Raw genomic sequence first — 17,442 nt, forward strand, 5'->3', positions numbered from 1 at the left:
ACCAGGTAAAAACACACATGTATGCACTTAAGTAGATTTTTAGTAAAATCTCAGAGATCAAATGGGATTGGATATCGTATTCAGGTAGAACGTTTTTATGTATGTTAGTTTCTTCAAATGTGAAAGACTTAAACTGCTTCACTAAAAATGTTTTCTTAAAAGCCAAGTCTATTTGAAACTGAGAAAATCAAAACACAAAATTTAATCTTATGTTCATAGTATTTTTTCAAATAACTTGATGAAGCCTCATGCACTCAGAAAGACATACCTTTCCCCCCTGTTCTGCTTATATCTTCAAGGATTTGGTACATCTTCATCCCCAATTTTTCATAAGTTCAAAGGAATGATCAAGCTGTTGGTCATTTGGGGCATATTTATAGGTATCTATTCTTTAGAACTGAATACTATTTTGTTAAATCCTTGGTGGTCAATGAATGAATTTGTTCTATTGGATAATTTTTTTCTTCTAACTGAGATTGCATGTGGGAAGTAAAAAAATCACTTGGGTATCAAAATGACAGTGATGCAAGAAAACCAGAGGTAACTGAGATCCTTCACATCCATTTTAAGATTGACCTTTAACTTGTTAGATGGCATGGAACAACTTTAGTTGCAGATGGCCTTCTCAGTGAGGCTGAGAATGCCTAGAGAGGCTCTGGTTTAAGGGGTGTTGGGAGCAGGGTGTCTTGTTCACAAACCTGCTTCTTGGGTCTGCACTTGCTCCGTCTATGCCTGGGCTCTGGGAGCGGAGTCTGGCAGCCATCTGGTGTTTGTAACTGAAGTCTGCCTCATGCAGCAGCCTTCGGAGTTATCTCCACCCTAACGGGAACATGAGGCAAAAATAATTGAAGGGTATTTGGCTTGGTTATGTGGGCAGAAGTGTCCTCATCAAAACAACTTTGAAGATCTGCTTTGCGTGTGAATGTGGGTGGGTGTGTGGCCTTTAACTTTTTCACAAGGGGCCACGACAACAAGGAATTAACCCAGCTTCCTCCTTGAGAGTGATCATCCAGGCACAACCTCTGTTTTGATTTTGGTTATTCAGACGACACAGTTGCAGGTCAGACAGACCAGTTTGTGGATCTTGACTGCTTTCTGGATACCCTCGCTGAGCCAAGTGGTGGAAATGAAAGATGAGTGATTTTAATGAGTGGATTTCTGGGAAATACTGGAAAATGGAAGAAGGTCCTCTTTCTCTGTTGACTTTTGCTACAGCTCCCTACTCTGATCAGAAACCAGGAACTAGTGGATTACGGAAGAAAACCTATTGTTTCGAGGCAAAGCCTTGCTATCTGGAGAATTTTATCCAGAGTATATTCTTTTCTATAGACCTAAAGGATCGCCAGGGATCCTCACTGGTGGTCGGCGGAGATGGGCGGTATTTTAATAAATCAGCAATAGAAACAATAGTGCAGATGGCGGCCGCCAATGGGGTTGGTATATGATAAATATTGTTACGTTTCTGGCACTCCACGTACCTTCTTAATTTTGCAGAAATAAAAGTACAAAGATTTGTATGTGGCTTATACCTCAGTTCTATTAATATTTAGTTAAGCTTCATTGTGTCTTCAGAGATTAAATGTTGTGAAAATGCTCCTGAAATTACAATAGTCACATTGGGATACAGGAACGTAAGTTCAGTTTATGTGTTGTGCTCTGTGTCTGTTGTTTAGGCAATACCTGTTGCTTTTTAGACATCTAAAGTACACCCTCAGCCTTAAGCTGTCTTATCTCCATTCTAACTAGTTTCGAGGGGTACTCTATCCTATATAAGAAGGCTCTAATGAATAGTAGAGAGAAGGGGATTTTGTTTTCTTTCAATGGCTTCCTTGTTGAAGTTCAGTCACTTGTCAAACAGGAAAACAAAAGCAAGTCCATGCCGTTGTTGATGAATCCTGGTAGTCATGCAAAAATGCTAGGAGAGGATTGGAAAATGTTAGGTGTGAGCCTTCCAAGAGGACCCGTTACAGGGGAACCTGCTTGTAATGACCTTGGACACAAAGAAGCCCTGTGTGTGGTGAATTTGTGCAGCAGGGTAGAGATAATAATGCCTGTAAGATTATACTATAAGGAGGCTCTGCTAATTCTTTGTATCGTGAAAAACTGAGTTGGCTGAATTAACCAAATCAGAAGGAATCTTTCACCAGAAAGCATTGATCTAACAATTTGCACAGTCCCACTGATTTATAGGAAGGTGGGCATCAGCACATTGCTGTTTTTGCTCTGCAGATTCCTCTGTGGAACCAAAAATATATTTTTAGTGTTTTATATTAAACTTAGAAATAATTTGGAGCACACAGTCCTTCTGTACTCCTAAATTTTAAAACATCTTTTGTATTTCCTTTCTGGAGGTGATACTGGTTCTGAGAACATGAAATTTAGCATTGCCATCAAATGTGTGAGGCATTCATTTTTAGTCTGTTTTGATCATACGCCAAGCAGGTGTGATTACAAAAGCCAAATTAAAAAAAAAAAGAGAGAAAACACACTACCAAATTAAATTTTAAAATGTTTGTAGATCCTATTGCTTATAATGTGAAGTTCCTTTATACCTGATTTCAGAATCTGAATGACTCTCATGTAAAAATTGCTGATAAAGCACTCAAATATGAAATTATTATGACGCGTACACATTTTCAAGATAAAATGTGACATGCTATAAATTTCACCTTTGAAGAGAGCTGCAAAGGGAATGGTATTAAGACCCTTTTAATCTTTTGAGAGAGAATGAATGGAACATTATTTCTCCGCATATATCTAGATTGTTGAGTGCATCTGACACTGTCCCCTTTGCTGTGATATATTTGGCTTCATTTCATTTTTGTGTGGAGCTGAAAGATGTGGAAGAGGTGGTGGGAATGTGTAATTCAGGCAGACCCTATAGACTTTCTCAGATTTACAATCTGAAGTTTTGCTAAATAATACATTTAAGTGATAATAATTGACTAAATATGGTACCTGCCTCTTTGTTAGAGCTGTGGCAGCATAAGCAATATTTTAAGTCTTTCCAAGGGCATTCTTTATTAAAAATAGTGTTGCATTTAAAGCAGTCATGCTACCCAACTGAATTACTTAAAACATTTAGTAGACCAATAAAGCACTTACATCTGATAAAACCTATGAAATCCTATATAGTTTGATTTCTTTTTCTGACATATCCTAAATTCTGAATATTTTAACATCCTTTTAAAAAATTTATTTTCATTTTTATTTTTTTTTTTAACATCCCTCTGATTGTGGGCAGAACTCTAGGAAGGAAATCTAAAGGAAAAATAACTTATTGCCACAGATTTTGGTAGAAGTCAATGTTCTTTTTTCACCTTTGTCAGCACCTACTCTACCCATGAGCCAATTCTTGGAGGACTTTTCAGTTTAGTGATCTAAATGGGGATCATTTCATTTTGTTTCTCTTAGTACACTTTTATCTGGTGCATTTATGGATTATAGAATATAATTTACCATTGTTAGAAGTTTCCCTTTGTTTTTGTTTGCATAGAGCTGCCTACATTTACATTTACAAGAAGTTTTAACATACAAAATAAAATATCGGTGAGACTCCATTTATAATACTGATATCTCCTACGGTTCCCAGAGCTTTAAACTTAGAGATACATTTAGAAATGAGAATAGAACCTGTGTGTATGATTAGCAGGGTAAAGAAATGTATGTGAAACATAAGAAAAGATCAGGCCCTGTTTTCAATTAAAAGGAACATTTAAGTTTGCTCTTTGTCATGTTTGACTATAGCATGTCGGACGAACAGTGAGGTGTTTCCAGCTTAGTAGTGTGACATGAGTTATGCAGGAGGGAGGTGCAGGAGAGGAAGAAGGGCAGAAAAGGCTGTTTGATGAAGGAGTCTCGGTGCCAGCCTGAGGAAGTTATCTCTAAGTTGGTAGGCACCTGGAAGCCAGAGAAAGATTTTTTTAATTTTTATTTTTTTTGTGATAAAGTATACATAACATGAAATTTAGTATTTTAACCAACTTTAAGTGTAAAATTCAGTGGTATTAATTATGTTCAGTGTTCTGCAACCACCACCACTATCCCTTTACAGAGCTTTTTCATCATTTTATCTAAAACTCTATATCCACTAAACAATAACTTCTCAATCTCCCCTACCCCTAGACCCCGGGAACCTGTATTCTTCCTTCTGCCTATGAATTTGCCTATTCTGTGTACCTTGTATATACAATGGAATATATATATATTCCATTGGAATAATACAATACTTGTCCCTTTGGGTCTGACTTATTTTACTTAATATGTTTTCAGGGTTCATCCGTGTTGTAGCACGTATCAGAATTTCATCCCTTTTTAAGGCTAAGTAATATTCCATTGTGTGTATATACTGTATTTTGTCTATCCATTCATCTGTTGATGGATATTTGGGTTGCTTCCACCTTTGGCAATTGTGTATAATGCTATTATGAACATGGGTTTATAAGTTATCCATTTGAGCCTTTCTTTTGTGTCTATACCTAGAAGTGGAATTTCTGGATCATGTGGTAGAGAGAAGGTTTTTGAGTGTGTGTGTGTGGAGGGGTGGGGCGGGACACAGCTAGAACTATAGTTTAAAAAGATGAACTAGGTGGGCCTGAGTAGGTAAGATAGATTCAGCCAAGGTAGAGCAAAGGAGCTATTGCAGACTTCCTTAAGGGGAGAAGGGAATAGAACAATAGCTCTCTGATATCAAGTTGAAGATTAATAATCCTGAGGATGATTCGTAGGAAAGAGTCTGCTCCAGAAGGGGATATTTTGGCCATCTGTTCCTCTTCTTGGGCCCTAAAGAAAGAAATTACCGTGGACTTCCCTTGCTTCTATCTCTCAACTTTCTTTTTTACTCTTACTCCCTGGTATAATCCCCTCAGTCTTGGACCATTACTGACTGCAGATGTCACCATAAGGAATGGTAGAATTAAGGAGTGGCATAGCTTAATATTCATTTATCATGCCAAATACATACAAAACTTAAAAGCTGGTATGCTTAATGTACGAATACAATTTTCAGATAACTCCACCAGCTACTCTAGCTGATTAAATTGTCATCTCTAAGCCTTTCCTTTTGAAATTATGGAACTCCTCAACCACAGACTTTTATTCTCATTGGAACCACACCTGGAAACTGCTGGAAGCCTGAGATTTCACCATTCCCACTCTGATGAATCAGGAAGTTTCAATGCTTTTCCCAGTAATGGCCACTAGATGTCATGTGACCTTGTCATGTCATCTATCCCCATGTCTATCATAGCACCTTCCCATAAATGCTTGTTATAATTGCTGTTCGATGAGTGTAGGAATGAATGAATGGGCAAGATCATGACAGCTCTTGACCTCAGCTTCTTCATCTACACAATGGAAGGAGCAAATGTGAGAATGAATTGATAGTGTGTGGGCTGTAAAAAGCACTCTGCAGCTCAGTAAAAACCATTAATATTGATTTCATACCATCTGCAGGTTTCTGTAGTCTGTAAAGGAGCCCAGTTACAACACCTACCCTAGTCCTTATCACTTCCTGAGGGTGGCAGGTTATAACAAAAATATGAGTATAACAAAAATTGTTCAGAGAGAGACATAGGAGAGCCAAGAGGTGACTGAAACTGAACCAACCAGCTGCCCCTTGGGAGGTGGTTGGTAATGGAGGGGTGGAATGATAAGGCAATCAAGCTTTTAGTGACCTATGGAAGGGCGCCAAAGGTAACAGTCCCAGAAAAACTTCCCCAGGGGATCCAGGTATCTCTCAGGTATGTTCACCATTAGAAACACATCTTCTACTGTCAAGTCATTTCTTCAACCATATTTATCTTGGTTGGGGCAAAAAGAAATAACAAATAGAAAATTTAAGATAATTTCTGTCCCTTCTCTCAGCAGGGAGAAAGGAGGAAGGGCATAAACTCCTCATTTTATAAATTTTTTTATGTAGCAGTCACGACTTCTCCAAGTATGTCAGAGAAACTGACAGAACTTTTTTCTTTTCCAACTTGGGTCATGTTGAAACATAAATTTTTATCATTTTAGTAAAGGAAGATTTAGGATCTGTGCTGATATCATCTTTGAGAGATGTGGGAAGGTGAGTTAAGAACACAACAGAAGTATTACTTACAGCCTTGTCATGTGGGCAATTCTGACTGGTTTTCCTGGTAGTAACTCCCAAGATTCCCTGCCTTAGGCCAGGAGATGTCCCAGGTACACCCTAACCTGGGTGTGTCCTGCTTTGAGGAACTCACTATATCAAAATCCAAGTTTGACTGGAAGCAAATTTATGAGATATATTTTATAATATTCTTTGTATAAAGTTTGCCCTTTTTACTTTTTCAAACATTTTAATTTACAAAAGCCGCCTTTTGGGGTTAGAATTCCTTGAAATAACTAAACTTACATCCTCTCTCTTAATATGGATTGAAAGTATGATTGAATTGGGTAAAAATGTGTTGTTTTTTTCCCACAACTTTTAGTATATCCAAATTGTGAACATGGTCTGGAAAGGCTCTGTTTCGAATATTCTTATGTTTTCTTGCCAGAGTCTTATAATACTACCAGATCATACACAATTCTAAAACTACAAACTCTCACAAAACTATCTGAAGGAATGGCTTTGTTCAACAATGATGATTCTTACTTCAATAATAATATTATTCGACAACAATAATAATATTCTACTTCTAAATAATAATAACCACCCAAGCAATAAATTTTCATTAAAGAACATTTTTCCTAGTCCAGTTGAATATTCTTTGTTCATCTGCCTGTTGTACTGGTGTTTCTGTGCAGTATCTCTGGACTTATTGATGTTAAAGTGTGTGTTCTGGATTTCTTCTCTAGATTGGTCGCTTGGTTATTGGACAGAATGGAATCCTCTCCACCCCTGCTGTGTCCTGCATCATCAGAAAGATCAAAGCCATTGGTGGGATCATTCTGACAGCCAGCCACAACCCTGGAGGGCCCAATGGAGATTTTGGAATCAAATTCAATATTTCCAATGGAGGTAAGTTTGCTATCATTTTAAGGATGGTTAATTTTATGTTCAGTAGGATAAACAGATAACTGAGGCCTTGGGAGGCCAGGGTTCTGGTAATAACACTTCTGTTGTGTTCTGAACTCACCTTCCCATATCTCTCAAAGATGGAATCAGCACAGATCCTAAATCTTCCTTTACTTTGTTTCTCTATGGTGAAAATGAAATGCTTCTCATTCTGCTGTACCTGAATATGAGGAACCATCAATGAGTGATTATTAACATGATGTTTTCTTTTAGAAAACCCTGATACTTTGCTGCCTGAATGATGAAGTAAATGGCAGATGTGCTAGTGTAGAAGAATTGATGAGCTTTGCGTTTTTTATATTTACATGTCAGCTGCACAAAGTGACCTACTGTTTGCTGTTTGATTTTCAGGTCCTGCTCCAGAAGCAGTAACTGATAAGATTTTCCAAATCAGCAAGACAATTGAAGAATATGCAATTTGCCCTGACCTGAAAGTAGACCTTGGAGTTCTGGGAAAGCAACAGTTTGACCTGGAAAACAAGTTCAAACCCTTCACAGGCATGTTTACTCCCCTCCTCCCTCTACCCTTCCTAGTTCTACCCTGAGTGATTTGTGCCTTTCTGGGTTTTAATAACATGCATCTTAAGCTTTGGAAAGATTGTGGTCGCTAAGCTTTGCAGACATTAATTAGCAGGTCTGGAATTGGCTCTGGAAGTCTAGAGACCTGGGCTCTCTGGGCCCTGCCAGTGATCAGCTGTGTGACCCTAAGCAAGTCATTTCCAGATCTCAAGGCCTCAGTTTCCATATCTATAAAATGAATGGCCTTGACTAGTAGACCTATAAGGTTATGGTCATAACTAATTTTATTGAGCTTTTATTATGTGCCAAGCTCTTAACATTTATTATCCCATTTATCCTTTCAGTAGTCCCATAAGGGCAGCACTATTGATAGTCACTTTTCCCAGATGAGGAAACAAAGGCTGAGAGAGCTTAAGTCACAGGCTCAAGGTCACATAGTGAGTGAGTGGTGAACCAGCATTCAAACTCAGGTGTGAACGATTCCAAAACCTGGGCTTTGATTTTTTTTTTTTCCTGCCCTAATATTCAGTAAAATCAAATCAAATTAAATAGAAACTCCCTGTGTAGGTAGCTGCAGTAAACACTTTGTTGTTGAATGCCAAGGTATTATAATAGTTGATGGAATAAATGTTTATAAAATTATTCATATTAATAAAATGAGGATGAGATGGTTGGCATTGTGCCTTACATTTTGACTTCGCTCTATCATATATTCTTTCCTCTGAATTTCAATTTATGGAAGACATTTTTTGTCCAAACCCACCCATCGGCAGCTGACAGTTGCATCCTAACGAAGAGAAAGTGGCACTTTGGCACATCTTGAATACATACTTAGGGTTTAGAAAATACCAGTAGAGAATTTCTTCAATTCGTAATGTTTTAAAAATGTTTAAACCCCTGAGAATGCAACAAAATACTAAGTTCTTATTTTATTTTTTTAGCAGTACATGTGAAAAGTGATTCATTAAACAATTTTTTTCCCCTGCTTTTTACCATTAAATCTTGATGGCAGTGGGCCTGGAAAAAGGAAAGAAAGAAAAGTAGGTGTTACATTTTCTGTTACTTATGACACCAAATTACACTTTTCACAGAGACGGATAGTGAATTAATGTGTCAGCAAAGCAGAGTTTATCATCAGGCAAACCTCCGTCAAAAATCCCCTGTGTGCCTCATCCCAGCTGTGCAGACAAGTGACTTAACCTTACAGACCTTGACCTTCCTCTTCTATAAAATAAGACTAATAACATTTACCTCTCAGGAAAATTGTTAGTATTGAATAAGAGATCATGTAACAGTCCTGGCATATTGGAGCTGCTGAATAATTGTACTTTCAAAATAGCTTACTGCACATTTACAGCAATTTGATCATTTCAGAAGATAATATTTCTAAATGTGTTTAGTTCTTCTATCTTTCAATGTTGCTTGTTCCCACAGTGGAAATTGTGGATTCAGTGGAAGCTTATGGCACGATGCTGAGAAACATCTTTGATTTCAATGCACTGAAAGAACTGCTTTCTGGTCCAAACCGACTAAAGATCCGCATAGACGCCATGCATGGAGGTATGGAGCCATTTCTCTTCCATTCCTTTCTCTCAGATGTGAAGCGGCTCTCTGCAGTGTGCATCATGGTGATTTAACAAGCCTTTTCTTAAGACTCTCTCTGACTTTTTTTTACCTTTGGAGTAACTTTGGTTAATAATGTTACGTAAGTTTCAGGTATACAACTTTATAATACGTCATCTGTCTATTCCATTTTATGCTCACAACTCAAAGTCTAGTCTCTTTTTGTCACCATATATTTGACCCCCTGTCCTCTCTTCAACCACCTCCAACCACCCCCCACCCCCTCTGGTAACCAACATACTGTTGTCTGTGTCTATGAGTATGTTTTATTTGTTAATTTGTTGCTTTTTGTTTTATATCCCACATACGAGTGAAATCACATGGTTCTTGTCCTTTTCCATCTCTGGCATTTTTTAAACAGTTATTTTGCAACCATTTCAGCAATATCCACACAGATAAAAATCTAATTGCGTGCAGCAAAAATAGTAGAGACATTCCTCATGGTAAGATGGTGTGAAGGGCAGTGTTTCCACATTAAGCATTAGGTTTTAAATAACATGCAACTGTTTTTGTAAACTCTCCCTCCCCCTCAGAAGATACCTTACATTCTACCTAAGCGCCCCCATCTGTTTCCAGGGTGGGGGAGGAGGTCATCCTTTGCTAGATGTGGTAAACATGCTCCTGAACCCCACGCCCCCATTCTCCTGCCCCCACATGTGTCTTTTCTTAGAGAAGAATAAAAGCAAGCTGAGGATTAAATTCAGGAACAACAGGATGTGTGTGTGTCTCTCTCTTCTTCCTCTATGGGTTGTGGATGGCGGAGATGGCAGCCATCACTGTGAATTGAAACCATGATGTTTTGTTGCATGTAGGAATTCCTGAGCAGTTAGGTTGTTTATTTGCTTTGTAATGATTTAGAATTTTAGAATCTTTGAGTGGCAAGATTTTCCCTGGTGTTGGAATCTAGGTTGAGAAAGACTTTCTGCCTGTGCTTGAACCCTTTCGATGATGTTATTCTGGGCCTTCTGTTAACACTGCAAAACCTTGGTTAGAAAACCTTCTCCTGGAGGGCTGAAATCTTCCACCTCTGGAACTTCTCCCCTTGGGTCCTCTGGAGTCCCACAGAATGGATCTACTTCTTTATGCACACAAAATTTATTGTTTTTTCAAACCATTGAACAGACATGTACCAAGTATCTACTACATGTGTGCTTGGTGGGTAGGCAGGGACTCGACAGGTGACTTCCTTCAAAGAGCTTGTGATGCTTGGGAAGATGAGGTAGGTAAAAAACTGACACTGTGGGGCCAACAAAATGAGGGTTAGATAGAATTTCAAGTATTCTCTTTGAGATGTGGGAGAAGGCATAGTTGGACAAGGGGATATTCTGAAAAGTTTCTTGGAAGAAGTAACAACCAACTTAGCTTTGTAAAGACAGATCTAGAGTGGCGGAAAATCAAGTGATGGTCATTTCCAGCTGAGGCAATGGCTGTAGCAAGTTCATGAGGTCTTAAAAATAGATGCCACATTAGAGGAAGGAGAAGCGTGGGCTGGCTCGGGAATGGGGCTTATGGTGGCATATTTACTAGGAGAAGCTGATTACAAAGTAGACTTCTTTCTCCAGGCCTTTCAGTTGTTCCTCAATGCCTCAGTTTTTATATCCCTCACAGCCTTGGCTGCCCTGACTTCATTTTGTGGTGTGTCAAAAGCCTCCTTAACGTGTGGCTGCTCATGGGAGATACATATGCTATTCTGTTCTGACCTCTGAGACATGTACTGGTGTCAGTACCTTCCTTGATGAAAACATTCTCAGCATTTTAGAGATGAATGCTCTTGGTAGTTATACTAAATGCTACTGTAAAGTGTGTGACTCATTATTCCTGTTGTTCCTTGTTGTTACTCTTTTCATTTATTTGTATCTTTTTAATCTGTTTGTCATGGAGCAGAAAGATTAGGGCTCTGACTCCCAGTTCCCACTCCTACTAGCTGTATAAGTTTGGGCAAATAGCTTCGTATCAAAACCTCAGTTTTCTTATCTATAAATTGATAATCATAATGCAAACATTTATAACATGTGTTGGTACTGTTCTCAGTGCTTCATATGTATGAACTTGTTAGTCCTCATATCAACCCTGTTAGGTAGCTACTATTATTATACTCATTTTGCTGATAGGGTGGAAGAAGGCACAGAGAAATTAGATAACTTTCCCAGAACTGGACATCCAGTGATTGACAGAGCTGGAATTTGAACCCCGGCACTCTGATTCCAGAGTCCAGGCTCTTAAACACTAAGCTGTACCACCGTGTGGGCCTTTTTGAAGGACTGAGTGAGAAAATGGTTGAGAAGCACCTGGCACAGGTGTTTAGTTGAGCCTTCATAATTGTTAGCTCCCTTCCCTTCCCCCCTCTCTTTCCTTCATCAACTGTCCCCACCCTTTCTGGCCTAATTTCTCATTACTTTCCATAGAACCTTCTACTTCAGTCAGGCTTATCTCCCCACCAGCCCCTGAATATAGTTTGTACATTCTTATTGTCATTTGTGCCATTTCCTCTAGAATGTCTCCACTTCGTTCCCCAGTCCTCACAGACTTTAATACGATTTATTTTCTGATTCTTCACTTCATGCTTTAATAGTTGTGGGACCGTATGTAAAGAAGATCCTCTGTGAAGAACTCGGTGCCCCTGCAAACTCAGCAGTCAACTGCATTCCTCAGGAAGACTTCGGAGGCCACCACCCTGACCCCAACCTCACCTACGCAGCTGACCTGGTGGAGACCATGAAGACAGGAGAGCACGATTTTGGGGCTGCCTTTGATGGAGATGGGGTGGGTACAAGTGCATTTAAGTGAACTATGATGCAGGCCAGGCCTGATCCTACAGAGGGGACAAAGGGGGCTGCATCTACCAGACCCTGTGGGCCTAGTGAGCGACAGTCAAGGATCTCTCTTTGTATCTGGGGTCAGGGCTAAATTATTAGGAGGCTCTCTCGAACAGAAATAAGAGTTCTCAAAAATAACCCATATGTTTAATTTCAGACATTCATGTTTGCTAGAGTGGCAGGGTGATTAGGGCCTGGTTATGATCTAATGACTATTGACTTATGAGCTAGTTGGGCTCTAGATGCACATCCTCAGATGGATTTCTACTCTCAACTAGTAGCTAGCTACTTATTTAGTCTCTGGACTTGTAATATACCCATTCACTCATTCATCCATGTTATGGAAACGATCGAACTATAATGAAAGAACTAACCTTTTATTCCTTTTCTATAATTAATATTTTTAGTAAACAGGCTGTTTTTACATTTACATTGGTGAATATGTAACAGACAAGGAGGAGGTGTGTTTTAGGTTGTTTCCTTGGTATCTCAGAGATAGTAAGCTCTACAACACGTTTACCTCGTTGAAAAATATTTTTGTGATTGCCATTGTTCTTTAACATCAGCTGGATTTCACTGTTTCTTAAGAAATTAATTTTCTCATATCAGAATTTGGAGAAATTAAAAAGGTCCCTAGCAGACATTGTTTTGTAATGCATCTTTCTGAGGCAGTGCATGATGGGAGTTTCTTTCTTCCATATTCTGAGTTACTTGAGTACTTGCTGTATACCAGACACCAAGGAAGCAGTGAAGGTAGGAGCATATTTTGTTGGGTCCTGCACCATCCTGCACCAAATGGATTTAGAAGTCCTTCTTTGAAGAAATCTGCTTTGTTCCTCGAAGAATGCCTGATAGACCTACCAAACTATGTAAACAGCCGACATTTCCTCTTGTTTCGATCTCTCCTCTCCTCTGGGAGAGAGGTGATTGGTTCCAGAGTTTGGAAAAGGTCTGGGAGGTTAAAGTCAGCTGACCTCGAGGGAGAACAGAGTATTTTGTTGAGAAGGAGTTTGTGTTTGTACTTTAATTGAAAACAGTTTTAGCTCTTTGGCATGGAGGTACTTTGGCCTAGTGGTATTGTACAGATCCATTAGAAACAAAATCCAGTGTTTAGAACCCAGTATGAATAAATATATCAGTTTTAAGTTTCACAATTTAAAATTTTATAACTCCCCCCCACCCCCCACCCCATGCCATGTAAGATAGTTTGATTTCCACAGATTGATTAAAAGATCTTCCTTTGAATCCCCCTTCTCCCAAAGGATCGAAACATGATTCTGGGCAAGCATGGGTTCTTTGTGAACCCTTCAGATTCTGTGGCTGTCATTGCTGCCAACATCTTCAGCATTCCATATTTCCAGCAAACTGGGGTCCGTGGCTTTGCACGCAGCATGCCCACCAGTGGTGCCCTGGATCGGTAAGTCTCCCCATACCCTTGGCCCTCACCAGGCCCTTCTCTGTGCCTAGAACACTCTTCCTCCCATTTTAGCTACGGCATCTGATGCTTACTATGTGCTAATAGATGTTTATTTTATGAATGAATGGGGGAAGTTTCTTCTGCATTGAATGTATCCTTTCTGTGATCCCTTAGCCCCCTGCAATTCTTTTATCCTAGCACGTATCACATTGTGTTCTAATAGCTCACGTACTTGACTGTCTGCCCTGCTAATCTATAAACTTCTATAGAGAAAAGATTGACTTATTCACCATCCTAAACTCTGCCTGACAATAGTGTGCCTGGTACACAGAGAGTAGGGGATACACACACACAGTTTAAAAATACGAGCGAATGACTGTTAATGAATGGATGGCTCTTCCACTGTAATCAAGACATCATCCTAGAAAACCACTTTCCTTTAGCATGTGCACAGAGTTTGGGTGAAAGAGCAGTAGGAAGTAAGATCAGCATTTCAAAAGAACTTTCAAAGAAACATTCCTTATCCATCCCTCACTGATACCCATGCACACATAGACACAGTAAATGTTCATTTATTGAAAGTGTAAATAAATTGAAAGCTCAAATAGTTAAAAAAATTACATTCCGTTTTTATGAGGAAAAAAGGACACAGGGACAGCAAACAGTTGATATCTCTGATTTGCTTATTTGTTTATTCACTTATGAAGGCTTTAAGGTAGCTTATGAGATCACACCTAAAGCAATTGAAAAATATAAGTAAAAAATAACAAATGAGGACCAACCGGGGAAAATATTAATTAGAACACATTAGATGCCCAATAAATGTTTGCTGATTGAATGCATAAAGAACAAATGAATGAATAAAAGGTCAAAGCCAGGTAGGAAAGCACAATGTACAGATCTAGGCTCTTATAATAATAACTAATATTTATTGACCATTACCTGGTGCTAGGCACTAAGTACTTTATATGTTTTAATTCATGTAATTCTCAGACCAATCCCATGGGGGTGAATGCTACATATACCCCACTTTAAAGGTGGGAAATCAAAAGGGATAAAGAAGTTAAGTAACTTACCCAGAGTCATGCAGCTAGTATATGGCTGAGTTAGGATTTGAACCCAGAACCTTTGCTCTCAAGCACTGGGCCATGTAATAGTTTCCTATTACAGGTGTGCGTGTCTGTGTTACAGAATTAGTGCTCACCTCATTTCAGCTAACAAGAAAATAATGACTAATATTTATACAGTTGTTTGTAGTTTACATGGTACTTTTTTACATTCACCGTCTCAGTTGATCCTCACGGCAATCCTTATTTTAAAGAAGAGGAAACCAAGAGACAAGTGAGCAGTCTTGTTCAGAACCCCACAGCTAAATCAGAGCTAGAATCAGAACCTGGGGCTTCTGCCTCTGCATCTTCCATCTGAAGTCATGGGCTCTTTTGTGGTCATGCTGTTGTGTATTAGACCTATCAGGTCCTTAAATACCTCTGTGTCATCCAAGACCAGTTTAATTCCAACTTTTGGAAAAATTGGTAATCCAAATATAGAATCACAGTGTAAATACCTCATTAAACAGATGAAAGTTTATTGTACGTTCACAGTTTTCAAAATCATAACTATAATTTCCCTCAGGTATTAGAATTTAAACATGATATTGTTTTGCTAGCATGACATCGATTTGCTAGGCAATCATTCTGGAAAGCAAGTCTCACTAAAATCAATAAGTGAAATGTTTAGAACTTTTCCTGTTCAAAGGGAAAGGGACCTAAAAAAAAGTCACTGTAAGGTTTTAAGCAGTCTGAAGATATATAGGGAGAAGTAAAGGTTGTGTTGCATGGGGCAGGGGACCATGAATCAGTGTGGTACCAGTGGGAGAGCCCAATGGGCACTGTCCTTGTGGGGCCTTCTGGCGAAATGAAAGAAGCATTGACTGGGGAGACAAATAGCAGGCAGCTGGTCATCCTGGCAGTGTGACCTTGGGCTGATCACATAACGTCTGGGCCCTGTTTCCTTCTCTGCAAAATGCTGACCTCCTAGATCCCCATATTCTATGATTCTGTGATCATAAGTGCATCAAAACATCATTCTTTTGTTCTTTATAGAATGGTTATAGTTGCAGCATTTATTCAAAACACTGGTTTTAAACAGCCCAAAAAACAGCCTTGCACGTTTTGCTACTGTTGTTTCTCCTAAAATATTAAACTCAGTGATCTGAATTAATTCCGTCTTCTTCCTCTTCTACCCTCTCCTCTGACTCCACATATAATAGCCCATTGTGCACCAGTTTCCTCTTATGCTTTTCCACCAATCTTAGAGTTATGTGTACCTCTGAGCAATGCTAAGTGGGACCCTTGATTACAACAATGGTTGATATTTTCCATCTCTCTCATGGCTGTGCTAACAGTCCTGCTGTGATGTAACTTTGATTTCATGCCTTTGAAGGGTGGCTAATGCTACAAAGATCGCTTTGTATGAGACCCCAACTGGTTGGAAGTTTTTTGGGAATTTGATGGATGCAAGCAAACTGTCCCTTTGTGGGGAGGAGAGCTTCGGGACTGGTAAGTGCTCAGTCCTGCACTACTATTTTCTTTCCTATAAACACTACCTGTGGTGAAAGCTTAGACTGCTAAGGCTGCACTGAAATAGCAACGGTAGCTGATGTGTCCTAAATCAAGACACGATTTATTTATAACAACCCGGATGAAGTGTACACATTTGAAGAGCAGTGAGCACGTTCAGCCAAGGAAGACTAATTTTACTTTCAGAGGATCACATCTACGGAGACAGGAAGTTTGGGGGCCTCCTTGACAGCCTGGTCACTGAGTCTGTGGGGATTAAACAGAGTGATAAACATTTTTTTCTACCCTCAGTAGTTAAAGAAACCTTTATAAATGTTTTCATTTCTGGGGAGAAATATGGTGGAGCGAGTCAGTTTTTTGTTTTTATTTAAGAGAAGATTTCAGCACAGCATTAAATCTTTCTCTATAATAGGTCCAGGTTTTCTGTAGTGACGAGTTGTGATTTATTGAGATTAAATGAAAGGAGACAATTAGAGTGAAACCAAGGTGCTAGGTATCAAGAAATTAAAAATACGTTTCTGACCAAGAGGATGTATGTGTAAATTGTGGTGCAGTGAATGAGCGGAATGGGGTATGTCCCAACACCCTTCACCCCTACTTTCTGTGCTCTCCCTCCTCCTCTATGCCGGTCCGTATTAATCCAAAGTCCCACCTCTATGACTTTTCCTACTAGCCCATCCTACCTACATCAGTTTCCCTTTTTCTCAAATGTTCATTCAGATGTGTAGCCCTTTCCCATGTGTTAGTCTCTAGCTGGGTTGCAAGGTACTTAAGTGGAGGTCTTTCTTCTCCTCCTAGTCTCTTTTCTCAATATTTTGAAGTAAAAGGACCAATCTTCTTGGTCCTTCAGTACTGTACTTCCATTCTTTAGCAAAGAAAAGAATAAAAATCTAGCATTCTCTCAGTCTTGCCATTGAGTTGCAATGCATGCTAGGTTAAACAGGATAGAATGCTGATTTCATTTCTTTTCCTGTAAGTTCTAGGGTCGGTAGGTAGAGTGAGCTGGAAAAGGAGACACCTGTTTACAAAGTTCTAAGCAACTTATTATCCTTGGGGGAGTGTCGGAAGCCAGCCGACGAAGTAATTGAGGGTACCTGAGAGGAGCATGGACTGAGGAAAAGAAAGAAGACAGACAGAGTTGCAGGAGGGATCACAGAATCAAGCTGTGTCTGTGTCGTCCCCGAGTTTATTTAGAACACACTATTTATAGCATCGCAATGAGAACACAGCAGTCAAGACCCAAGGTCAGCCAAATTACTTATCCTGCAAAACAGTGAAGCTCTCACAACGCAGAACTCTCTGCTCTGCTATCAAGCTCCCTTCTTTGAAAATACTGAGTGCTTCAAATAGTTTAGTGCCACTTATCTCGGAGCTCGCCAAGTTAGCTCGGCTCCCAACACTCAAGGTAGAGGAAGTTTAAATGAAATGCTACATGATTGAAATAAATAT

At 39.3% G+C, this 17,442-nt stretch overlaps 1 protein-coding gene across 1 annotated transcript in view; it reads left to right on the forward strand.

The window, feature by feature from the left end:
- Window positions 1–17,442, forward strand: part of PGM1 (phosphoglucomutase 1) — a 57,874-nt gene that overhangs the window by 21,021 nt on the left and 19,411 nt on the right. The window contains exons 2-7 of the mRNA XM_006919275.3: window positions 6,820–6,982; window positions 7,391–7,537; window positions 8,993–9,118; window positions 11,754–11,944; window positions 13,260–13,414; window positions 15,857–15,972. Of these exons, the coding sequence (XP_006919337.1) occupies window positions 6,820–6,982; window positions 7,391–7,537; window positions 8,993–9,118; window positions 11,754–11,944; window positions 13,260–13,414; window positions 15,857–15,972 (898 nt within the window). The remainder of the gene's footprint in view (window positions 1–6,819; window positions 6,983–7,390; window positions 7,538–8,992; window positions 9,119–11,753; window positions 11,945–13,259; window positions 13,415–15,856; window positions 15,973–17,442) is intronic.

The sequence above is a fragment of the Pteropus alecto genome, unplaced genomic scaffold (genome assembly GCF_000325575.1).
Source record: "Pteropus alecto unplaced genomic scaffold, ASM32557v1 scaffold25, whole genome shotgun sequence".
Classification (NCBI taxonomy): domain Eukaryota; kingdom Metazoa; phylum Chordata; class Mammalia; order Chiroptera; family Pteropodidae; genus Pteropus; species Pteropus alecto.